Source organism: Leopardus geoffroyi, chromosome B2 (assembly GCF_018350155.1).
Source record: "Leopardus geoffroyi isolate Oge1 chromosome B2, O.geoffroyi_Oge1_pat1.0, whole genome shotgun sequence".
NCBI lineage: Eukaryota > Metazoa > Chordata > Mammalia > Carnivora > Felidae > Leopardus > Leopardus geoffroyi.
This window is the reverse complement of record NC_059332.1, coordinates 33,398,203-33,423,415: the sequence shown is the minus strand read 5'-3', so window position 1 is coordinate 33,423,415 and position 25,213 is coordinate 33,398,203. Positions and strand designations below refer to the sequence as shown.

The 25,213-nt window shown below is 56.3% G+C and overlaps 1 protein-coding gene across 3 annotated transcripts in view; it reads right to left on the bottom strand.

The window, feature by feature from the left end:
* Positions 1-610: 610 nt before the first annotated feature.
* The window catches only part of PACSIN1 (protein kinase C and casein kinase substrate in neurons 1), a 56,943-nt gene continuing 32,340 nt past the window's right edge, over positions 611-25,213 (bottom strand). The window contains exons 1-10 of one of the 3 annotated variants that reach the window (XM_045497957.1): positions 18,021-18,218; positions 8,916-9,067; positions 7,839-7,995; positions 6,430-6,665; positions 5,881-6,036; positions 5,613-5,788; positions 5,056-5,176; positions 4,830-4,957; positions 4,040-4,227; positions 611-3,494 (exon numbers count right to left, since the gene is read on the bottom strand). In XM_045497957.1, coding sequence (XP_045353913.1) covers positions 3,385-3,494; positions 4,040-4,227; positions 4,830-4,957; positions 5,056-5,176; positions 5,613-5,788; positions 5,881-6,036; positions 6,430-6,665; positions 7,839-7,995; positions 8,916-8,978 — 1,335 coding nt within the window. In that variant the 5' untranslated portion in view covers positions 8,979-9,067; positions 18,021-18,218 and the 3' untranslated portion in view covers positions 611-3,384. Of the gene's footprint in view, positions 3,495-4,039; positions 4,228-4,829; positions 4,958-5,055; positions 5,177-5,612; positions 5,789-5,880; positions 6,037-6,429; positions 6,666-7,838; positions 7,996-8,915; positions 9,068-18,020; positions 18,219-25,213 lie in introns of those variants that run through there. The other 2 variants (XM_045497956.1, XM_045497955.1) reach the window with 2 other exon arrangements.

Below are 25,213 nucleotides of genomic sequence, written 5' to 3'. Positions count from 1 at the left end.
AGGCTCCGTACTGACAGCTCGGAGTCTGGAGCCTGCTTCAGATTCTGTGTCTCCCTCTCTCTCTGCCCCTCCCCTGCTCACGCTCTGTCTCTCTCTCAAAAATAATAAATAAATAAAAATTTAAAACCTGGGGCACCTGGGTGGCTCAGTCAGTTAAGCATCCGGCTCTTGATTTCTGCTCAGGTCACAATCTCATGGTTCGTGGCACTGGGCCCCATGACTCTGATAGCACAGAGTCTGCTTGGAATTCTCTCCCCGTCTGTCTCCCTCCCCTACTCATGCATGCTCTCTCAAAATAAAAAAACTTAAAAAAAAATCCAAACCTATTTAGAGGTCAAACCTTGAACTTGAGTTTGGGACCCCAAGTGTCCCAGTGCTCTTGGTCAGTGCTCATCACCAGGCACCCAGAACAGTAGGGTCACACCATCTGTCACCCTCCCTGTGCAGCAGGACCCGGGGCCCCGGAAGGTTAAGAGACCAGCCGCCAGCCCACTGGTGGTCAGCCAGGACAGCACGCAGCATGCTGGGCACCATCCCCCCTGACAGACGTCCCTGCCACAGAGAACTCTCAGCTCGAGAGACACACAAGACTCAAGAGGACCACATCCAGCCAGGTTGACACAGTTCTGGATTTTATCCACAGTCGTACAATCACAACTGATATATATATATTTGTATTTATATACCTTTAAATTACACAATCATGTACAAAACAGGTGCATTGCTGAGACCACAGCACTTCTCGGAGTTTCACAAGTGTCGGACTAATGGAGTCAGGAAGCCTAGGGCAGCAGATGGCGGGCGGCAGGGCAGCCCTGGTCCCTTGCAGAGCCGGGCTGCAGAACGGTGGTTAACTGGGGACAAAACACATTAGTCGCCGAGCCCCACAGGGCGGGGCCCGTGCAGCATTGAGGGTGTGGGTAGGGGGCTACAGGAGGTGGTGGGCGCGGCGGGGGGCGCGGCCCCCACGCTCCGTGGTGAGTGCCCTGACACCAGCACTGACAGGCGGGGCCAGGCCCCTAGAGCTCGGGGGAGGAGGGGGGGACCGCCAGGTAGGAGACCCTCTGTCTCCGGGGTCCTGAGGAGCCTGGGGACCGAGGGAGACTGGTCCCAAACTGGGCTGTGGAGGTGGTTGCTCAGAAAGGATGGGATTTCAAGTCCCTGCCCCGGGGGTGGGCAGCTGGAGTGCTGAAGGGGACAGGTCTGGGGTCCAGCCAGGACCACAGACCCTCCCCAGGTGCTAGAAAGCCACTGGCACAGAGAGGGGGAGCCCAGGCCCCAAGGCGCAGATGTGCCAGTTTCCTGCCTTCCAAGGGTGGTGAGGGGCAGAGGCCTCAACCCCAACTCCCCCACCTGGAGGAGAGACCCAAGAGGGTTTTGTTCTGGAACTGGGAGGGCGGAGGGCTTCCCAAATCTTGCTTCAGGCTCCGAGGGGGCCTAGGGCACATCTCAGGCTGCAGCGGATGCCCAGAGAGCAGACAGTGACAGGAAATGGGGTGCTGGGGGTGGGGAGTCTGCCTGTCCCTGGGGGTGCCATCACCCCCCCCCCTCCCTCCAACTCCCCTGGCCCAGTTCAGGCCCCTGCCAGAGTCTCCCAGGATCTCTGCACTGTGAACAAGGGTCAGGGCCTGGAGGATGGGGTCCATGACCTAATAGTAGACTGTCGGGGGAAGAAGCAGGGAGCAAAAGAGGACTGAGGGGTGCCAGAGGGCTGGGTATCCCACTGTCTTTACCTGGAGGCCGGGAGGGAGGACGGCGGGGGGCGGGGGGCAGGTGCTGTGGAAGGGGGTGGGTGTCTGCAGCACTGAGGCCCAGAAGCAGGGCTCTGCCGGCACTACCGGGAGTCCCAAGGCCTCACCCTTGAGGCTCCCAAGAGATCCTTCTTCCAGCCATGTCCTCCCACCTCGAGGTTTTGTCCTGCCCTGGTCTGTTTCCCCGAGCCTCCCAGGGGCCCCCACATATGGGAGAGGCTGGTACCTGGTACTAGTATTTAGTAACCCAACACAGCTTTCCTTCACCAAACACAGGAAACACTCCGACTCTGGGCAAGCCTTTTGCCTCCCCCCCACCCCCAAATGTCCTTTAACTGCTACCCAGGCTTAGACATAAGGAGGGGCTGCCAGCAGGGGGGGTGCCGCTCCAAGGGCAAGGGCGGCTCCAAGGGCAGGGGCTGATTGAGGAGGAGGGGACAAGGAAGAAAGGGTGACTGTCCTGCCCCTGAGGGCCCGGGCCCCTCCCTCCTGCCAAACCCCTGTCTTTCCCATTGGCTGCAGTGTCCCTGATGGTGCCAGGCTGGAAGCTCCCTCAGACACCGCCCCCCTCCCCCAGTGTCTTCCCAGACAGGCGAGAGTGGGGAAGGGCAGGATGGGAGGCCACAAGGCTTAGTCTCCTGCAGGCTGGCCGAGCCTAGTGCAACTAGGGCTTCAGATGGACATGGAGGGAGGAAGGCGGGTGGGCAAGGTGCCCTCCCCTCCCCCCCCCCCCCTAGGAAATGGGAGGAGGCTGCTACAGTTGCCGGCTTTGCCCCGGGCTTTGAGGCCCCTCTCCCTGCCTGAGGACTCATGAGATGGAGGCAGGGTCTCCGCAGGTGACCAAGAGGTATGGCCCTGAGGAAAAGCCTGCGGCCAAATGGCCAACAGCTGGAAAGAAGGGCCCTAGCAGGGTCTTGGTCCCTCAGCTGAGCCTCACCCCAGTGACACTGTCATCAACTCCAGCTCACCCCTGGTCATGTCTGGGGGAGTCCAGGGATCCCGGGAAGCATCTAGGGGAGAAGAGAATGACGGTTCCTCCTCCAGCCCCCACCAGTCATTAGGGGCGAGGCCAGGAGAAGAAGGGCACTCCCCGGGGCAAAGTGGAAGACTAAAGACTGGGAGGCCCCCCTTCCCTGGGGTCTGGAGGGGAGGCCTTTGAGAGTAGGGTGGTGGAGAGAGGGGAGCATCGTGAGGCAGAAGGAAGAGGTCAGAAAACCGAGCCCAGAGAAGAGGAGGGGGACAGGTGCTGGCAGCCTGGGGTGGGAGTGAGGGGTGTAGTCTGGGGGAGTGAGGCAGGAGAGAATGGTCCGGGAGACATCCCTCAGGGCTCAGGAGACTCTTTGGTGGGATCTGAAGAGCAATGTTGGAACGTCTCTGTTGGGCTAAGTACTAGGACCCTCGCCTACCCTGGGGCCATCACCCCAAGTCCCACCACCGCCCTGGCCTCCAGGCAGCCCTGCAAATGCTTCTGTCTCTGTATTTTTTGTTTTGTTCTGTTTTGACTTTTAAAAAAATAAAAGCTTGATCGGAAAATATGTCTGGAACTCTATGGCGAGGGAAGAGGGACAAGAGAGAGAAGGGAGGGGAGGTGGCAGGTGAGGAGTGAGGGGTGGTGTGAAGGGGAGCAGGGCAGCTAGATGGCCTCCACGTAGTTGGCGGGATAGAGGCCCAGCTGCCCACTGTCCAGCCGCCCGCGGCACCATCCCTGCTCGTCCTCCTCGCCCAGCTTGGTGAGCTCATCTCCTAGGAAGGGGACACAGAGGAGCTCATTGACGGGGGTGGGGGGGGGGGGAGGGGGGAGGAATGGGAACGCTTAGAGAGAGTTTAGGTAAACCCTCCAATACTATTATTCTAGGCCCACCCCAATGCCCTCCCATGACTACCCCAAGCTCACTCTGAAGATCAGCCCCAGCCACACCCCCACACCCAAACACCTAACCTGGTGCTGCCCCCAGCCAAAGAGCTAATCTGGGTCTCGGTCCTGCCTCCCAAACCCAGGCCCCGCCTCTGGCTCCCTTTTTCTAATCCTGTCCCTTCTCCAGGCAGCCCCAGCCCTCAGGCCCCGCCCCCACCCTATTCTCAAGTCCCGACTCCACCCCTGGCACCCGGTTGCCGCTCTCAGGCCCTGCCCTTGCACCCTAATTCGTGTCTTAGCTCAGGGGCCAGGACCACCCTCCAGGTTTGGCCCCGCCCACGCACAAGGCCCCGCCCCCAGCCGCGTTCCCAGCAAATCCGGGCGTCTCCTGCCTTCACGCCCCACCCCCCCAGCCCAGCCCAGCCCGCCATACCAGCCTTGAAGCTGAGCTCATCCTGCTCCTGGCCGTCGTAGTCATAGAGTGCCCGCACACGCACTCCCTTGGCGTCGTCCTCGAAGGGGTTGGAGCCCCCATTGGCCTCATTGCCCCCAAATGGGTTCCCGCTCTCGTCGTCCGACCATTCGGTTGCATAAGGCTGGCCCCTGTCGTAGCTGCTAACGCTGAAACACAGCGAGGGGACCCAGCATGAACTGCCCCCTCCTCCAATCAGAGCCCTGGCCCCAAATTTCACGAAGACTGGAACAAGGATGGGCCTGGTAAGAGGGGCTCCTGGGCCAGCGACCCTCACTGACAGCTCTTTGGACAAATGTGAGGCAGGACTATTAGCATTATTACTCAGACCTTGAGTGAGGGGGTGCTGAAAGGGACCCCTGAGAACATCTGACCCATCATCTTAGAGGGGCACTAGTGGTTAATGAGCTTGACCTCTTGGACATCATATCCTGGCTCTGAGGCTTACTAACTAGCTATGTGATCTTGGGCAAGTCACTTAATCTCTCTGGGTTTCAGTTTCTCCATCGGCAAAATGGGACTCTAAACACTTCTCAGAGTGTTGGGAGGCTTCAGTGGCTTAATATATGGCACATGCTTACAACAGTGCCTGGCACACAGTAGGTGCTCTCAAAGGATGACCCACCACTACCTTTGAGAGGACCACGGGGTTGCCGTGATTTAGATCATTCCTGGTCTTCTGAGGTAAAACTCATGTGCCCCAGTTTGTGGGCCCCTCTGGCCCCCAGGAAGCTCCCCAGGAGGGACTCACCTGCCACGGTCCCCAGCCTGGGATGTGGACTCCACCACTCCAGTGGCATTGGTCAGCGTCACCCCCTCTGCCTTCTTGGGCTGCTTTTCTTTCTTGGTGGCGGTGTGAGGGAGGTCTGGGTTCCACTCCTGGTGGGCACCAGGGAAGCAGTGAGGCAGGGGGGCTGCCCCCTGAGGTCCCTTCCAGCCTTCTCTGTCTTCCCTTCCCCATCCCCACACCTCCTCACCTCAAACTGGGGCCAGTTCATGGGCATGCCGGGGCCGCTGGTGCTGCGGAACCATCTGAGGTCATCCTGGGCGTCAGCCCCCCGAATAGCCTGCTCCAGCTCCCGGTACACGTGGACATAGCTGTGCACAGGGGAGATCAGGAGTTGGGGGCCAAGGTGCACCATGGCCCCTTCTCATCCTGGCCAGAGGATGAGCCCATTCAGGGGACCAGGGTCCCTCTCAATGGCCAGAGGGAGCCCATTCAGGGGACCAGGGTGCTGGCATGCCCCCAGCTAGGAATCAGCTGGGAGCAATCTCCTTGTGGTCAGCTCCAGCAGGCACCCTCCCCTATCGTCACCTTAGCCACAAATCCATCCATCCAAGCGCATTTCTCTAGTGCCTAATCTGTGTTGGCTTGCACCCAGGCGGCCACTGTATTTGGCGCCTCTTCCTTCTTGGCCCCTGCGGCTCTGCCCACCCTTCCTGTTCCAATAACATGGGGCCCAGGATGCCCGGCACACCATTTCTCCCCTCTGCTGTGGGTGCCTGTGCCCACCGCGCTGCCACGCCCAGCTACCTGCTATTCTCGGCAAGGTTGAGGTGACGTTTGATGTCCAGCAGCACCTCCTTGAGGAAGACCAGCCGCTTTTCCTCAAACTGCTGGCACTGTTCAAACACCTGCTCCATGCTCTCCATGTACTGGGGTGTGGTCTTGCCCACGTCGTCCAGCACCTTCTCATACTTCTCCTGCATCTACAGGCCCCAGGGCAAAGGAAGGGTGAGAGCCACGTCTGCAGCTCCCGGCCACCCCCGACTCCACCCCTCGGACCCCAGCCCGTCGGCACCTTCTGTACATCCTGCTTGCACTTGTCCACTTTGTCCTGCAGCTTCTTCTGCTGCTCGGGCGTGACCGACTGCTCCGTCTTGCTATTCATCTCCCGGGTCATGGCCAGCTTCTCCTCTTTGCAGGCCAGATGGTAAGCCTTCTTTGCTGCCTCCAGCTGTGGGGACGGGGGGAGGGGAGGTACAGTTCCTGCTTGTAAGCAGGAACCAATGTGGTCGCTCATCAAGCCCTCCCACCTGCCGGGAGCAGTGGACACACGTTCCTAAGAGGCAGGAGGGGTGCAGGCCCTAGCTCCAGGTATGGGGAGCAGTGCCCACCCATGCGTGGATGTACCCCCACCTGGCACTGCCTGCTGCCCCTACGGACGCCCTCCCTTTGGGCACTGAGGTGCCCACCCCACCTGTGGATATTTCTTCCTACGAGGCTGTGGGGCTCCCAGCGGGCGGTGCACTGCCCGCCCCATCTGTAGAGTCTCTCCCTCTGATCAGATCGTCCCTCTGAGCTCAGCTGCCCACCCTTGACCCTTCTGCAGCAGCCACCCACTGGGCACCTCCTTCATCTTCTTGGCCCAGGGCTTCTGGGCCTTGCGGAAGCCGTCCTCAGCCTCCTTGGTCTCCTTGAAGCCGCCCATGATCTGCTTGTGATAGGCATCCTTCTGCCAGTTCTTGACCTTCTCCAGGTCCTCGTTCAGCAGGTTGTTCTTCACTTCCTGGTGCAGTTCGCTCACCTTGTCCGCCTCCGTCATGATGGCACCCCAGGCCCGCTCCAGGCTGCCATACTGTGGGCCTGAGGAAATGGTCATGGGGTCACGAGGCCCTCATCGCCCCCTGCCCAGAGGCGTCCTTCATGCCTCTTTTCTCTGACGCTTTCCCCATACACGCCATGGGCGCAGAAATGCCCTCCTCTGCCCTCTTTATAGTTTTTCCTGTCCTTCAGGGCCCAACTACCTCCTCTGGAAAGCCTTCTCTGACTGCTCTATTCTCACAGACTTCGGCCTGCAGCCCTCACAGAATTCTTATAGCATCTACCTCTGTGCCTACTCCCTATCTTCTCCTGTCAGCCCGTGAGTCCCATGGGGGCAGCCTGCACCCCGTGAGTTCTCACAAGCCCAGCACAGCACCAGGCACACAGTAGGTGCTTCAGGAATGTTGACTGTTACAACTGAAGAACCAGCTGGTGACAGGTGCCAAGAGGCCACCGGGACCAGTCATGCCAGTCATTTGTTCCTCTGTGTATTGGGGATCAACTCTGTGCCAGGCACTGTGCTGGGCAGTGTGGGCTCAGCCCCTGCCCTCATGGGGTTTAGAGACTCGTGGAAGAGAAAAAAAATGTTAACAAATACATGTAAACCCCAAGCTGAAATTGTTCTAGATTGAAGGAATTGAGAGCCAGGACAACTAAATGCGGTAATGTGATTCTGGATTGGCTCCCAGACCAGCACAAACAAATTTGCATATGGGTGATATTAAATGTCCCGAATTTGATAGTTGAACTATGGTTATGTAAGCAAATGTTCTTACTCTTGGGAGATACGTGAAGGATTTAGAGTAAAGTGGCATGCGTCCCACTTACATGATTCAGAACACATATGCACAACGGAAAGAGGAACTGGGAAAACAAATGTAGTAAAATTTTAACTGGCGAATCTGGTTGAAGACTAGAGTTCTCTCTACTATTCTTGCAACTTTTCCCTAAGTTAAAATTATTTTGAAATAAAAAGGTTGTTTTGTTTTGTTCTGTTTAATCCAACCTAAAATTGTACAAAGTCGTGTTGAACAGGGACAGGGAAGACCTGGCTTCGTTTGGGAGGGTCAGAGTGCAGTGTGGGGACGGTGCCTCCAAAGGGCCCGTGGCCCGGGGGGTGCAAGGGCATCCAGGTGGCTGGGCGCTCCCAGAACCCGGGCCTGTGGGGAGCCCGTTAGGGCCTGGGCGAGGCGCACGGGGTGGGCATGGGGGCACCTTTCTCGATGAGCTGGCGCCAGCGCTTGGCCCAGTCGGTGAGCTGCTGCGCGTACGCCTTCTCGATCTTGGCGCGCTCCTGCACGCAGTTCATCAGGTCGTTGCACAGGCGGTGTCCGTCATCGATGCGCTTCACCGTCCGCTTGTAGTTCCCCACCTGGCGGCCAAGGAGCGAGCACGACTCCCGCGGGCTCCCCGCCTCCCCGCCCCGCCCGCCCAGGACACCGCGTCCTGCAGGGGGCGCCCGCCACGGCCACCTTCCCACCTTCGCCGCCTGGCCGCCCCGCGGGAGCGCACTGGGGGCCCCCCACCCTCTCATTTTCGGGGGCCCCAGCACCCTGCATCATACCCGACACTCCCTCACCCCACTCTAAACATAATTTCCTCGCTGCCACAAAGTGCGGGATTTTGATCATTTGGACCCAGACTAGAATGAATTATTCATCTTGTTCTTGTGAGCTCAATGTATCATATTTATAGAGTCATGTAAGTGTTGAGTTGAGCTGCAGCTTCTTGACATAATATTATGTTTTGTAGACATCTCATTAAACACTTATTAATTTAGGTTTGGCAGTTCTCACTTTGGGTTTTGGAAGCCAATCGAAACATTTTATTTCTTGGTCTCAAATAGTTTGGGAGGCTCCTGAAACGCTGGCTCTAGTCTTGCCTCCACGTCGTTGTTGCTGGGGGGGGGGCTTCGGGAACGCATGCCACAGGGTAAGGGCAGGGGGCAGCTGTAAAAGCCTGCGTAAGCTGTAGAGCTCTGTACCTGCCTTCGTGAAGCGTCAGGCCTCTGAGCGAGGCCCCCAGAGCAGACGGTCAGGAGGGGGCCTGTTCCACATCATGAAACGCTATAGGATCTCTCCGGGTGCAGGTGTGGGGCAGAGGGGCTCTGGGCTTGGTGGGCAGTAGCCTTACCCCACTTCATGGCTACAGCCGGCCCACTGAACACCAAGGGCTTTGGAGGGACCCGAGGGGCTGGGGAGCAAGCCCTGAGGTTGTGGGTGGGTGGGAGCCTGGGCCGCCACAAGGCCAGGCTGTCTGGTCCCCAGGACCTGGGGAGCATCAAAGCCTCACCTCCCAGAAGCTGTCAGTGGTCTCCTCCGGAGCTAGCGAGGCCTCGTCGTAGGAGCCGGACATGGTGCAGCCGAGAGGGGGGGACAGGTGGGAGTGCAGCGGTGGTCAGCAGGCTGGGCTGTTCATGCGCTGGGAGGGCAGGAGAGAGATCCCTGCAGAAGGGCAAAGCGCCCCACGGGCCCCATTCTAGGCCTGGGCCCCCAACTTGCTGTGAGGATGAGGGCTCCACAGGCTTGAGCCTCGCACTGGGATGGGGACTTCCTATCCGGGGACTGGCTCACCGTCCCTCGGGTAACCCCAAGAGTCACCTTGTGGCACCCCTCGTGCGCACCCCTCCCAACCTCTCCTCCACGAGCCCTCCACTCCATATCCTCGCCCTCCCTCTCCCCCAAATCCATCCTCCAGCTCCAGTGTGGCACCTCTTCTCAAAAGCCTGCCCCCACCACCAGAACCAAGGCACGCACAACTGTTTTCGTGCTCCTGGAGTCGGTGCTAAAAGTTAGAGCCCCTCGATTACATATTTGCTTTATATAAACCTGCAGTTTGCCTCATAGACACACATGGCTCCTCAAAGCCAGCAATGAGGCTAGTCTTCAGGCATGTCTGCACCCCCTCCCCAGGGCCTGGCACCCTGTAGGGCCCACTTGAGGCTCAATGAACCCCAGCTGGCTTCTCAATCTGCCCACGTTGGCATTGACCCCACCCTGATCCACCCAAACCCTTGCACCAGGCCAAATAGCAACCCCCAAGCTCTCCCACCCAGCAGAGTCCCTGGTCTCAGCCCCTAGAACCTCCCCAAATCCCTTACCCGGAGCCCGGGCCTAAGTGCCCTGGGAAGCTGGCAACACAGCTTCCTCCCATCTCTGGTCCAGGCTGGGCCCCTGTAAATCGCTCTTTTGGCTGCCCTGATGCCCAGCTTCAAAAGCCTCCATTAGCCACTTACATGTCTCCTTACGAGTCCCAGACATGTGGCTTCCCGCCCTACAGGTCAGACCACTGTGATCTGTGTGAGTATCGGAGCAGCTACGTGTGGCCTGGATCTGTCGGCAGGCATCACGGCTGTCCAATCTAGGCCGTGTGCTGCCCCAGGGCTGGGGACGCTGCCCGATTCCCATCCCCCATCCAAGCCTCACTGCCACCCCATGCAAGAATAGCTCAGTAGTCAGGAGACAGAGCCCAGAGGGCCAGGCACCTGGTCTTCAAAGGGGCAGTGAGGCCTGCCAGCCTCAGACAGGGGACGCCCGGGGGATGCCTCCCTGTCTCTGCACTGCAGTCTCAGGGACCCTGCCCAATGAGGATCCTGGGGAGGGCCGGCCTCTGGAAAATTCAGTCCAACCTGGGGGCTCAGGGGATGCCCAGCCCTTATAGCAGCTGACCCTCAGGCCCGGGGCAGATGGCACCAACACGCGAGGATCCTTGGTCAAGGATGTCCCTCCCCTCTCTGGCCTCAGTCTCCCTATCTGTCCAGGGCCCTGTTCCCCAGTGCTGCCTCCTCCTTGCTCCCCCTACACACTAAGGAGATTTTGTTCCTTTCCCCTTAGCAAAACCTCAGACTTCCCCACAAACTCGTGCATGGTGGGGGCGGGTAGGAGGAAAGGTGCTTAGAATTCATCAAGGGACAAAGAAACGTGTCTGAATTTTTTTTCCTTCTGAATTGGGCACTGTTCACTTACAAGGCAGTACTCCCTTCACGAAGAGCACTGCATGCAGACATGGGAAAGCAAAAGGCAGGGATATTTAATGAAGGACTCTCAGCCAGGTTAGGTAAGTATCCCTGGGGCCAGAGCCCCACCTCGAACCCGTAAAGTCATACAGAACTATGCTCTTCGGGATCCAGATAAAGCACGGCCATCAGCAGGGCGGCGGTGGGAGCAGGGGGTGAGGGTGCAGGCGTGTCTGCATGAGAGTCCACCCCAGGAAGTGGGGAAGTGACTTGATTAGCCTTGACTAGGGGATGGGGGGTGTGACGGCGTCTCCTCTACCCACTCCAGAGGCACACCTCCCTCACCCCGCAATGCTGCTCCCAGGAAGTCACCTTCCAGCCAGCGGGGCAAACCGATGACGCCTAATTTCATGTGCTGCAGCCCTACTTGTAAAAGCCAAAGGCTGGACACATCCCAGATGCTCGTCCAGGGGACTGCGTAAGTAAATGATGGTGCAGGCGTGCCAGGGAACCCTCCCCAAGCTGTGGCACTGCAACAAACCAAGAAGGGTGCAGAACAGTGAGCCTGCAGATGCTTCCATTTGTATAGGAGGAAATACATATGCAAGGAACACTTCTGGAAAGCTGGTAGTGGTGGCTGCCTTCGGGGAACTGGGTGGCTGGGGGACATGATGGGAAGGAGATTTTTAAGTCGGTCCTTTATGCCTTTTAAATTTTGCCTTGTGTGCATAAATTGCACTTTTTTTTTTTTTTTTTTTAAACCTTCCGGCCCCTGTCGAGGAGGAGAGCTGAGGGATCTGAGAGCCAGGACCCAGAGGGCGCTGGAAATACAGAGCAAGGGGACAGTACAGCTAAGACCTGGCGTGTCAGGCTAGACGGGAATACACAATGGTGGAGACCAATCTCCACTTTGTCCAGACCTGGGGGCAGCGGGGAGGACTTGCTGGGGTCCCTCCCTCAGTGCAGGCAAGTCACAGGTCTCCGGGGTCCCAGCTGAGGTGGCACATATAACAGAAATAGCTCTAGCCTCGGGGGTCCCTGCTCTGTCACCAAACTGCTGTGTGACCCTAGGCAATTCACGTGACTTTGTTGGGCCTGCTGGGAAATGAAGATGATATCAGTAGCTGCCATCACTGAAAACGGTGCATCTCCTAGAGTCAGGAAGCCGGTGTGGCCGGCATCTGTTGTGCCCGTGGGCAAGCGCGATACGCTCTTAGAAGTACCCACCAAATGGGCACGATGCCCGTCTGACTTTTCTCCCCAGTGGCTGTAAAGCTATCGTGGCCCTGCAAGCCCTTTATCATTGATAATAATAACTGGCATTTATGGAGCACATACTTGGTGCCAAGGACCATTCATGTGTCTTAACTCATCAAATCCTGCCAGCAACCCTAGACGGCAGGTGCTACTATGGCCCCCACGTTTCAGAGAGAGCCCAGAGGCTGGGACGGAGCTGAAAAAGCTTGTCGACTCTCATTACTGATTTGTCACCATTGCTGGAGAGGGGGCGGTAGTCCCACGGGGAGGAAGGGAGGCTGCTGTTGTAGAGCCAGGGAAGGGGCCGGGTCTTTCTCGCCCACAAAGATGGTGTAGCCCTCAGCATGCTGAACAGGGGGCATGGCCTCTGCTCCAGCCCTACCACTTACCAGGGGGATCTCAGTCGAGTCCCGTCACGAGGTCTGTTTTTCTAACTCACATGATGGGAAAACAATACTCGAGTCTCATGTGACACTCAAGTGATAAAGGGGGAGTAAGCTCTTATTGAAACATAGAGACCATTATGGAAGTGTGAAGTTTTCATGTTGGCCTTGACCTTTCCTCTAGGGAGAGAGGAGCCCCAGGGTGAAAGGGGTCCCTCCTCAGGCCCCAGCTGCCTTTAAAAGACCCTGGAGGGTGGGGGCCTCGGTCATGTTCTGTCTGCCCCTGGCTTGAATAAGGGACAGAGGAATTAAGAGCATAAGCCCAGAGAGGGCAGGCCTGCTGTGGCCAAAGGTGGCATGTGGATTCCTACATTGCGAGTTACTAACAGTCACAGGCCTTGAAGTCACCCTAGCCCTTTTCACTTCCGACCACCAGCCAACCCATCAGCAGATCCTCTGCTCTCAACCACCCTGGTCCCACCCTCATCACTGTCCCCAGTGGCCTCTTCACTGGCCTTCCTGCCTCTGACTTTGTGTCCCTCACCTCCGCTCCCACTCCAGTCTGTTTCCTGCTATAGCAGCCAGGGGGACGCTGCTAATACCTAGGTCGGATCCCACTACTGCCCTTCTCAGAATCCTCTTGTGACTCCCCATTTCCTCCAAGTAAAAGTCTAATTCCTTCCCAGGAGGCCCTGCAACTCCTCCTGCTCCATCAACCTCCTTGCTGTTCTAACCCCAGGCCCTTTGCACTTGCTAGGAATGCCACCCCCCCACACACAGATTTCCAGGTCTGCTCAAATGTCATGACCTTCCCTTATCTAACTTGACACTCTTTCCCACTCTCCAGCATTCTCCTCTCTTTCCTCTCTTTATTGTTCTTTCTCCACAGCACATGTTACCATATGCCAGGCTCCCAACATTACAGCATTCATCATATTTGTGTCTTCTTCTCTCACTGTAATGTCGGCTTGCTAAGATCAGTGGTTTTTGTCTGTCTGGTTCTCTGCTGTATTTCCAGCATCCAGAGCAGTGCCTGACACATAGTTAAGTGCACACTATGTTTCAGTCGAATGAATGAAAGCACATTCTATTCATTCATTAAATGGCAGAAACACTGAATTCTGTACCTCAGAGCCAAACATAGTCCCCTGCATACAGTAGGTGCTCAATATATGTTGATAATGATGGTGACACAACCAAAAGCCAGACTCTCACAACAGGAGGGCTCCCAGATCCCACCTGTCCTCTGTTCCCAGGCCCTGTGCTTCTCCTGGTATCCCCTTCCTGTCCTCTAGGCCAACCCTCAGGGTCCAGTTCCAGAGTCTCTTCCTCCCTGATCCCCTATGACGATTCTGCCCTCAGGGTGGCGCACTCCCTCCTCAGGGAGCCACAGTCCACAGACAGAAGAGGCTGTTCCAGGGGCGCTCAGTCAGTTAGTTAAGCATCCGACTTCGGCTCAGGTCATGATCTCACGGCTTGTGAGTTCAAACCCCGAATCAGGCTCTGTGCTGACAGCTCAGAGCCTGGAGCTTCTTCAGATTCTGTGTCTTTCTCTCACTCTCTGCCCCTCCCCCCTCATACTCTGTCTCCGTCTCTCAAAAATAAACATTAAAAAAAATTTTTTTTAAAAAGAAGAGGCTGTTCCATTATCCCTCTCTTCACTCTCCCTGTATATCAATAATGATGCCATTATTGAGTACCTGCTATGTGCCAGCCTCTTCGTGCACTGTAGCCCCCAGCCCCCATCCTCACCACAGCCCACAGAGATGGGCAGTGACTCCCCTGCCTTCTCTGAGACTCGGAGAGGTGAAATGACCTGTCCAAGTTCTCACAGCAGGGAGGACACAGAGTTCAGATCCAGACCCGGGGATGAGTCCTTCCCCTGCCCTCCCCGCCCCCACCACCAGCTGTCCCGGGGCAGAGCAGCACTCCATGGGTGTCACCCGAGTCCCCCTGGCCTAAGACATTCTCCCAAGGGAGCGGCTCAGCTCAAACCTGGGCGGGGCCATGGGAAGCCAGAGCCGCCTCCTCCCTCACGCAGGGTGGGGGTCTCAGGCCCCACGAGCGAACATTCCTGGCTGTAGCCCTGCTCCTCACGTTAGCCCGAGATAGACGGGCTCACGGTGCCTGACCTGGGGCCACACCGGGACTCTTGCCAGCCTCTCCTGGGGCTTCAGCTGCAGCAGGAGGGCTCAGGGTCAGCTGTATCGTGCTGTCCTTCTCCTCCTCCTCCCTGTGATGCATACCCCCTTCCTCACTCCAGTTTCTGCCGCTTGGCTCACACCTTCCCTCCTGCCCTGGGGTGCAGCTGTCCTATCGCTCATCACTTCCCAAACCAAAATAACCCTGCTTCCCCCAAGGGCCAACTCAGCCCCACCCCCTCCAAGAAGCCTTCCCTGAATACCCCAGCCCTCACCTATCTCACCCCCACACCCTGGTGCAGTTCTTGGTCACACCCTGCCAGGAAGCGCACCTTGCTGGTTCTCTCCCGACGCGCAGAGGAAATCCTGCTATATTAGCACGGTGGTTTGAGAGCACTGCCTGTGGGGCCAGACAGAACAACGGAGTTCAAAACCCGGCTTTGCCACTTGCTGGCTGTGCGACCTCGGTAAGTTGCTTACCCGCTCTGTGCCTCAGTTTCCCCATCGCCAAAATGAAGGTGATGATACCAGCTACCCCATGGGGTTATTGTGCCAGAAGCATTATTGTCACAGGTATTATTACTGCCTATGCTTCTTCCAAAGCAGGAGACCCTCAGCTCCCTGGATGACTTCACACCCCCTTCTCCTCTCTGTGGGCTAACATCCCCGTAGACCTTTCCTGAAGACTGACTTGTGTCCCCACCAAATCCAAATGTTAATATTTTACCCTCCTCCCCAACGTGACTGTGTTTAGAGATAGGGTTTTGAGGAGGTGATTAAGGTTAAATAATGTCATAATGGTGGGATCCCGATCTAATAAGATTGGTGTCCTTATAAGAAGAAAAGAGAGGTCCACTTTCTCCCTACATGCCCACACTGAGGACAGTCCATGGGGGGACACAGCGAGAAGGCAGCCAACTGCAAACCAGGAAGAAAAGCTCACCAGGAACCCAATAGGCCAGTACCCTGACCTTGGACTTCTGGCCTCTGGAACTATGAGAAATAGATACCCATTGTTTAAGCCCCGCCACCCCCTGCCACCCCCCAACCAGTCTATGGTATTTTGTTATGGCAACCTGAGCTAAGACACCCTTCCAATACCCTTCTGTGACTCACCTGGGACCCCCAGGTCTCCAGGTGACCTGTGAAAAGGAGACCCCAGGCCTGCCTCTTGCTTTCTCTTTGGGTATAAAATCCAGCCCCCCCCACCCCAAGTTCCATCTCCTCTATGGTAAGGTGGTAGGGAGGAAAGAAGAGGCTGGAAACACAAAGCAGGAAACCAGAGGAGACAGAGCTTGGGTCTCAATTGAGGCTGGAGGGCCCCAGAGAGACCCAGGGCAGAGGGGACCAGGTAGGCTCGTCCAAGCCAGAAAATGGTTAAAGTCAACAAGCCATGGTGGCTGGCCTCTCCTCCCCTCCTCCCTCGACTCCAACCTTTGGCCTTTACCCTCTCTACCCTCTCCTTCTTCCTCCAGCCCCAGACCCCCTCTCTCTCCTCCAGAAACTCATCCCTAAAGGCAGTCGCCACCCTGCACCACACCCCCTGCCCCTCTCCAGGCAAAGAGGAGGAAGCATCTCATTCGGCCTGTTCATCTCCAGGGAGCCTCTAGGACTGTTCCAGTGCTGGTGTCGCGCAGCAGGCTCCACAGGGAGGTGTCTCCTTGCTCGCTAGGTGGTGACAACAGTTAAGAGAAAAGTTAGGCAGGGTATGAGGGGGCAGGAGCAGCCCTCAAGCGATGGTGGGGTGGTGTGGGGGAGGGGAGATGGTGTATACACGCACCAGCCCTCCACCCTCCCCGTGGGCTAAGCCTGGGGTGGCTCCAGAGGTCCCCAGTGGGATTGAGCCCTAGCTATCCACAGTGAGAACTGGCTCCCTGTCTCGCCTACACATTCGCAGTCTTTCCAAAGACCACCTCTCAAATGAGCCTCTCACATGGTATCCTTATCTCAGGGTCAGCTTCCTGGGGAGCCCAAACGGAAACCCCACAGGTGAGGAGGCAGGAGCTAGGGCTGCTGATGAGCAGGCCCCTGCCCTCGCTGTTCTGGGTACCTCTCTCTCCTTGAGACCGGTCATCCCACACTCGGCTCCTCTGAGAGGGTCGGTCCTGTCCTGAGCCTTCTGCATCCGTGGCCTCCCAGAGAGCAGGGCCAGGTGTGAACGGCCTGGGGGAAGGGACAGCTCCTTCCAGGCCTCACCGGTCCCCCTGTTCTGGCTGGGATGGAGGCCGGCCCAGCTGTAGAAGGTAAGGCAGGACAGATGCCTGTCCCAGACCCTGGTGGGGAGGGAGGGTCTCTAGCTCCCCCCAAAGGAGAGAGATGAGCAGAGGGGTGGTGGGGTTCAGAGGAGCTGGGAGCAGACTGAGACAGTATATCCGGGTTACTTGGCTGCTGGCTCCAGGGGAGATGTACATTCCCCACCTTGTCTGGCCTTCTCATTCCCAGGCCCTTCACCCCAAAGCAGAAGCCCCCTGTGCCTAGCATTCAGCAGGTGCAACTAACGTTTGCAGAAATGAACGAGCCATGTCAGCTTCTTGGTGAGTATTCCCCACCCCGTCACAGGCCCAAGGATCCCTTCTCGGCCCCTGCACGAGCTACTCTGACCCCCAGGGGCCCAGGGAAATGGGGAGCCCCATAATGTGGTCCCAGCAAAGGACCCGCTCTCAGGGTGTGCTGGGGAAGGAGGCGGACTCAGGGTCACATACACCAGTCTCCTGCCCTTCTCAGGCTAGGATCTCTTCCCCATGGCATCCAAGGCCCTTCAGCTCTATCCCAGGGCAAACCTGGACCGGGTGCCACTCACCCACTGCACTGGCGCAGGCCCTGCCCTGTCCTTTCAGTGCCCAGATGTTAGAGTGTGGCCCAGGTCCTCCCTGGGCCCCAGCCCCGCCCCCTCCTGAGCACCGGGCAGAGGTTCCTCCGCAGTGCCCGAGCTCCCCAGCAGCAGCTGAGTCTGTCCCCAGGAGCAATGCAGCAGAGGGACAGAGTGGGGGGGAGGGAGAGCCATAGGCACCCCCACCCGGTCCCCCAACATGGAGACCCTGGGCTTGCTGAGGATGGCACAAGGGTCCCTTGGGAGATCTAGGGATCTAGGTCTGCAGGGAGAACAAGGAAGGAAAAGGCCCGAGCTTGGGGGAGAAGGAGAAACACGCCTCTTGTCTGAGCAGGGGGCTCTGAGCCCAACGCCTGAGATCATCCGGGGCCGGCACAGAGGCAGCTGGTGTGGAGGGTGGGATGTGGGTACGCTGTTCCCAAATGGCCAGGGCCTAGCAGTGCCCTGAGTGGGGGCAGGGGGCATTCTTACCTCTCTAGCCTCAGCCTGGGGAGGGGGGAGCACTGTGGGTCCCCGGAAGCTCCAGCCCCCCTCAGCCCACTTCCCCCAGAGAGGGGAACATTTCTACAGTCTGGACCTGTGGCGGTGGTGGAGAGAGGGACAGAGGGGCAGAGGAGGGAGGCGGCAGTGGGGACGGTCCTCCTGTTGAGGAGGATCCTGATTCTGAAGAGGGCCTCCCAGGATCCAGGCTGCTCCCACCCAGGTCCACTGGCTCTGCCTGTATGCCTCCTGCCAGGTGCGGCTGGTAGGAAGGCAGGGGCAGCTGGGGGTGGGGGTGGGGGGGCACTCTTCATGCAGCCTCTTCCAGCTGTCCCCATCGGGGATGCCTACCTGGGCCTGTCTGGGCACCAAGCCAGGGGCAGGTAGGAGCTCACTGCCCCCGCTGGGCCAGGCCAGGGCCGGAGGGGCTGGCTGTCCTCCTCCTTCTCCGTGGTGGCGGGCAGGGAGGGGGCCTGGTGCCCGGGCTGGGGGCTCTGTGCTCCCGGGTTCCCTCCACCGCTGGCTCAGGAAGGCAGCAGAGCCAGAACTGCAGAAGCCAGCTCCCCGCCCCCCATCGCTGCCTCCTCCCCTCCCTCCTCCCGACCCGCCTCCTTCTCCAGCCACCCACCTCCTTCTGCTCGTTTCTATGGCAACCAGGCAATGCCGCACAGCCTCCCTCCCTCCCAGACACCAGGGGACGCCCGCCTTCCACGCTTGCTTCTTCGAGAGGACATCAACCGGGGCCGGGCGCACACACTTCACCTTGGAGATGCCAGTGAGCACAGGGGCTCGCCAGGCCACCCTTGACTGTGTGGGGGACCCTGCTCCAGCCCCTCTCCTCTCTTTCTCCCCAAGACCCTCCCTCCCCACATCCCTTCGAGACACTGCAAGCAGCACCTGCCCTTGCCCTTGCCTCAGGTCCTTAAACTTCACTGCCTGCTGCTCTGTAAACATTTGTTTACTCGATCATTTATTCTCACCCAGTCATCCCTCGCAATTTTATTTTGAGCCTTTTCTGGGTCAGGCCGAGTATGAGATGCTTGTCTACAGTCTCATCCTCTGAGAATCCATACCCATTTTACAGATGGGAAACTGAGGCCCACGGTAGTAAAACAACCTGTCTGAGCATCTAAGGCTCCTGGGCTGGTTATTGCCAGGGAGGCCTTGTGATTCCAACTCCCACGGGCCACAGCTGTCACCCACCCCTCAGAGCAAACAGCGAGGCTCGCGCTACACGCATGTGACCTCCATGCTCCGATGTGTGTCTACGCAAATGAGCACCCCAACAACACACTTATAAATACAAACTCCCATGACATGTATTTGCCTACATGCGTCTCCACAAGTCTGTGCATCCACCCGTATGTGCAGAGGGAACAGACACGGTAAGAGTAATGCCAGCATTTACACATCTTTAGGACACATGCATGCACATCTACACGGATCCAGAACGTGCAACACATAAACCCTTTCTACACAAAAGCAACAGATGCATACACGAGCCCCTAGCCCCATGGGAGGGGATCGGTGACACAAGCATGTGTCCCAACCAGGAGACTGAACCAGAATCAACTTCTAGGAGAGGACCTTTCTGCTCTGCACTTGCCCTCTAGAGATCAGACACGAATCTGCCCACCTTGTCTCAGCCCTGCTGCAGGAGGGGTCGGGGGTGGGGGTAGACATAGGACCCACCCTCCGGCGACCCCCTCCCTCCTAAAGTCCCCTGCCTGATCCACACTAAATCCCACCTAGAGGCCCCTCTGCCTAGGAGGCTCACAGATATCCCCACCCATCCCCCGGCCAGGTCCTGGGACTTGGGAGTTATGACAGATCCAGTAAAATGGGCCCTTCCTCCTCAGAGGGGATTCCAGGCTCAGAGAACCCTGTCAGCCCCCCAGGAGGGGTGGCATCTGGTGGAGGCGAGGTGAGGACGTCAAGTGGGGACTGGGGCCCAGGACGCACAGCGTGCCCCCACGGGATGCACTGTCTCCAGCCCAGCACCACCTCAGAAGGACCCTGGCAAGGATCAGTGCAGCCCCGGTGCCCCAGGGTGCTTCTCAGGGACCCCACGCAGCCCAGAGAAGGCAGATGCAGTCAGAAAGACCCAGAAGCCAACCAAAAATCAAGCAAAAAAGTGTTAACGATAACAATAATAGTAATAGCCTCTTCCACATTTCATCCCACGCAAGATCCCTTCAGTGATGAGACTGACGCCAGTTAAACCAAGGCTATGAGCTACATGGCACATCCAGATTTCAGAGCTGTCAACTGCGAAGGGGGAAATCATCCTGGGAACAGATGAAATAGGGAATCTCCTTCATTCAGCAGATACTTACTAGGCACCCACCGTGTACCAGGGATCGTTCTAGGTGCCGGGACACAGCCGTGGGCAAAACAGAGTCCCTGCCCTCGAGGGTACGGAGCTCGTGGATGTGCTAACTCCTGCTCTCCTGCAGCGCCTCTGGCTGTCACAGCAGCCCTGCAGGTGAGGGCGCGGAACTGACGAGGAAACAGAGGCTTTAGAGGCTGAGCAGTCTGCCCAAGTTAACAGAGCCAGTAAATCCCCGGGCTGGGATTCGAACCCACTGCTTTGCCAAGCTTTTTCCAACGCTCGGCATTGGTTCCATTAAGATCTGATTAGGACACGTGGCAACAGCGACCCATTTTCTGGAAGTTTCATAACCAAGTTTGCTTCTCGTCCTTAGATCAAAGGCAGGACAGGGTCACTACATGCATTTGAAGGGCCAGTCAAGAAGCACGAGTGAAGACCGCCCCCCCCTCCCCCAAATCACCTCAGAGGGGACTTCCAGCCTGACCATCCTTGAGCGAGAAGCCTGACACTTGTCCACAGGCCTGGAGGTCCTCAGCAGAGGGTCAAGTCAAGGCCCGGGCCAGAGGGTGGGGATGCCTGGCACCTGAGAGCTGGGGCTCCCTGGAGACAGTGGGGAGACCTCAGCTGAGGGCGAGGAGGGATTGAGTTCCCAGGCATTGTAAGCAGAGCCCCCTGCCCACCTGCCAGTCCCCCAGCCCCGGATCATCTTTCTCCTAAAGAGCCAGCTCCATCCCAGGTTTCCAAAGATAGCTGCCCCCCACCTCCACCCCTCCTGAGCCTGATCCAGCCCACCTACTGCCTGGCAGACCCCGAGTGCTGCCCTCCCATGTTCATACAGGCTCTGTGGGAGGAGCTGACCCCTGTCACCCCCTCTGTGCCAAGCCTGCAGAGCACCCACTCCCACTGTCAGCCTGATCCAGTCTCCTCTGCTACTGAGAGGGCCCCCAAGCCACGAGTATGCAGCCCTGTAGTCTCCCACCTGCAGGTCTCAGGCGGGCTCAGGGACACCCCCGCGCCACACAACACACACACACACACACACACACACCATGCCTGTCCTCAGCCCTATTCCTGGACCTTAACCAGGTTCCAGTCCCACAGGCGGACCAGTCAATATAGGAGGAGGGGGCCTCGGGCGACCCAGGAGAAGCTGACCCCTTCTGTCACTACCTCCTCGTCCAACCCAGAAAACATTCACTACCCCCCCTTCCCAGCCCAGCACACAGTTCCCCAGTGCCAGGGCCAATGCAATCAGGGTTCATTAGCTGCTGCTTTGCATCTCATTTGCATAATGTTCTCACGACTGTCCAAATGCCAGAATCCTCCCCAAACCCCTGCCCATGACAGGCAGGGCTGGCCAGCTCAGAAAATTCCACCGAGGGTCTGTGTAGGGGGCTAAACTGTAGGGATGGGGAAAGAGAAAACGGAGGCAACTTCAAGTCTCAGACGCAGAAAGGCATCGAGAGGAAAAGCAGTAAATATGTACCGAGCACCTCCTAAGTCCAGGCACCATGCACAGTGCTTCACTTGTTTTTCACAATGAGCCATTTTACAGATGTGGAAACGGAGGCTCAGAGCTATGCAGCCCTGGCTATCCGACACCTGAATCCCAGGACCAGCAGCTTGGGCATCACCTGGGAGCTGGGAGGAAAATGCAGAATCTCAGGTCCCACCCCAGACCTCCTGAATCAGAATCTGCATTGTCACGAGATCCCAGGAGACTAGAGTGGGGGAAGTACGTAGTTAAGGGACTTGCCCTCCCATCTGAGCTGAGGCGTGTCTGAACAAATCCCAAAATAGTTCCCGAGTACCTACTATGCCCGGCACTGCTCTAGGGAGCGGGACCCAGGAGATAACGAGACAACATCCCTAACCTCCTGGACATTTCACGCCAAAGCGGGAGACACGCAACAAAGAAACAATAGCAGTTCAAGTGGTGATCAGTGCTGTCAAGAAAAATAATGTGGGGGCACCTGGGTGGCTCAGTCGGTCAAGCGTCCAACTTCGGCTCAGGTCGTGATCTCACGGTTCATGGGTTTGAGCCCCGCGTCGAGCTCTGTGCTGACAGCTCAGAGCCTGGAGCCTGCTTCGGATTCTGTGTCTCCCTCTCTCTCTGCCCCTCCCCTGCTCACACTCTGTCTCTCGCAAAAATAAATAAATGGTAAAAAAAATTTTTTTTTTAAAGAGAAGAAAAATAATGTGGGGTAAAGACAGAGAATGAATGGGGGGACATTTTAGAATCCCTCTTTGAAGAGATGACATTTGAACAGACACTTAAATAAAGGGGGAAGGGGAGGTGATGATTTGCAGGAACAGTGCTTTTGGGCAGAGGGAAAAGCAAGGGCAAAAGCGGGAGTCACCTAGGCACGCTGAAGGCACCCCCAAACTGAATGGATGTTTTGATGGATGAACGGGTGGGTAGACAGAGGAATGGCAGGTAGAGAGAGGCAGTAAATAAGGTCGGAACAAAGAAGAAGCAGGCAGGGGCTAGATCCTACAGGGCCTTGTAGGACATGGGAAGGATTCTTCTATCTTATTCTTTTTAAAAGGTTTTTTTTTTTTTAATTTTTTTTTAATGTTTATTTATTTTGGGGACAGAGAGAGACAGAGCATGAATGGGGAAGGGGCAGAGAGAGAGGGAGACACAGAATCGGAAGCAGGCTCCAGGCTCTGAGCCATCAGCCCAGAGCCTGACGCAGGGCTCGAACTCACGAACCGTGAGACCATGACCTGAGCTGAAGTCGGACGCTTAACCGACTGAGCCACTCAGGCGCCCCTCTACTATCTTATTCTAAAGATGAAGAGAAGCCATTGGTTTTAAGATTTTATTTTTAAGTAATCTCTACACCCAACACGAGGCTCAAACCCACAACCCCAAGGTCAAGAGTCACACGCTCCACCAACTGAGCCAGCCAGACGCCCCGAAGCCATTGGTATTTTCGAGCGAGGGGGAGAAGGGATCCAATTTATGTTTTCAAAAGATCACTGTGACTTGTATACGGAAAAGTAAGTAGAAGGAGGCAAGGGCTGAAGAAACAGACCAGTTAAGAGGCTTTTGAAATATTTATTCCCAACAGAAGTGAGTGCTGTGGTCGCTAAAACACATGTCCAAGAATATCTGTTCATCACAGCAAATTGTCTTCAAAGCACCTTTGTTCATAGTAGCTCCAAACTGGAAGCAATGCGAATACCATCTACAGAAGGATTGGTAAGCAAACTGTGTGGTTTACTGCATACAGCAGAGGTAGGTCTGCTTTTTCGTGGCTATACAGGATTCCACGCAGCAAATTCCACACTGGGGCTTGTTCACACAGCCAAACCCTACAGAACAATGAAAACTAGCTGACTATCCACAACCACATGGATAACCTCAAGACACCATGTTGAGCAAGAGAAGCCAACCTTAAAAAGATTTAGGTAGTGGATTCTGTTTATATGAAGTTCAAGAACAGGTAAATGTTGGGGCACCTGGGTGGCTCAGTCAGTTAAGTGTTCGACTCTTGATTTTGGCTCGGGTCATGATCGCACAGTCGTGAGATCAAGCCCTGGATCAGGCTCCATGCTGAGTGTGGAGCCTGCTCAATATTCCCACCCCCTCTCTCTCCCTGCCCCTCCCGTGCTCGTGCTTGCCCTCTCTCAAAGAAAGAAAGAAAGAAAGAAAGAAAAGAAAAGAAAGAGAAAGAAAGAAAGAAAGAAAGAGAGAGAGAGAAAGAAAAGAAAAGAAAAGAAAGAGAAAGAAAGAAAGAGAAAGAAAAGAAAAGAAAGAAAAGAAAGAAAGAAAGAAAGAAAGAAAGAAAGAAAGAAAGAAAGAAAGAAAGAAAAAGAACGGTAAATCTTGACTTCTGATTCCTGGGCAAGATGGAGTAGATATACTTCTCCCTGTTCCTCTTGGAAAGAACAGCTAATGTCCTGGACATTATATATAAAACAAACCTACAAAGACTCTAAAAAGGGAGAGAAGAAGGCGGACTGACTAGGGATCTCAGGGCTCAAGGAACAACACAGCAGTGAGTTCTCTGGGTTTTCTTTTTGCCCAAAATATCTCAGATTTGGAGCTGGAGAAATCAGCAACCCAGAAATACCAATGACTGTGGACAAAAACAGCCCCAAGAAAAGCCTCTCCTCCCTAATTGGAAGGACTAGGAAAGGTACGGTCTGGCAAATCAAAACCTTTAAAACAATAAATGCCCTGCTCTGGCCAAACACCATGGAAAAAAACTGCAGCCCCATCCCCTCTGCATGGGCAGAGACCAAGTGGGGAGCTGTGCCTGGGTGTAACCAGGGCCCATTCCCCCTCCACCAGGTGGTTACAGAGAACAGGTGGGGAGCTGGAACTTCCATCCCCACCCAGTGGTATCAAGGTACCCCACCCTCTCCACACTGGGTGGGGACCTAGAAGGCCTAGGAGGCCTAGGAGGCCGCCTAGGAGGCCTAGGAGGACTGTCACCATCCCTAGAAGTAACAGGTCAATAGAGACAACATGGGGAGCAGTAATGAGCTACCTTTGCCTTCCCAGGCAGGGAGGTATCAGTGGAGGTCTGTCTGGTGGGAATCCAGAACTCCCATCCCTGCTCAGCAGTGAGGAAGCAGCCTTCTCCGATGAGCTGTCAGCGCAGAGCCTGACGCAGGGCTCGAACTCACGAACAGTGAGCTTGTGACCTGAGCCAAAGTCGGACGCGTAACCGACTGAGCTAGCCAGGCACTCCGGGGAAGCTGAGCTTCTACCCTGACCTGGCATCCGCAGGAGCAGTCCCAGAGGAGACCTGCTAAGGCAGAAGATTTGAACAAGAGCCAATGTCTCATAACAATACTCCAATGTCCAGAATACAATAGAAAAATCATTTGTCGTACCAAGAGCCAGAAAAATCTCAATCGGCAGGAGAAGAGGCAACCAACATAGGCCAACAGCAAGATGGCACAGACACTGGAATTATCTGACAAGGAAATTAAAGCTGCAGTCTCAAAAGTGCTTCAACAAGCAATTAGGAACACCCTGGAAACAAATGAGGAATATAAAGCCTTGGCAAAGAAATAGAACACACAAAGAAGAGTCAAACTGAAAATTTAGGACCAAAAGGTCATTGGATGGGCTCAACAGCAGAGTGGAGACAGAGAGGAAAGAATCTGTGAACTTGAAGATAAAACAATAGAAATTACCCAATCTGCATAACAGAGAAAGGATGTATTTTTTAAAAAATGGGCAGGGCACCTG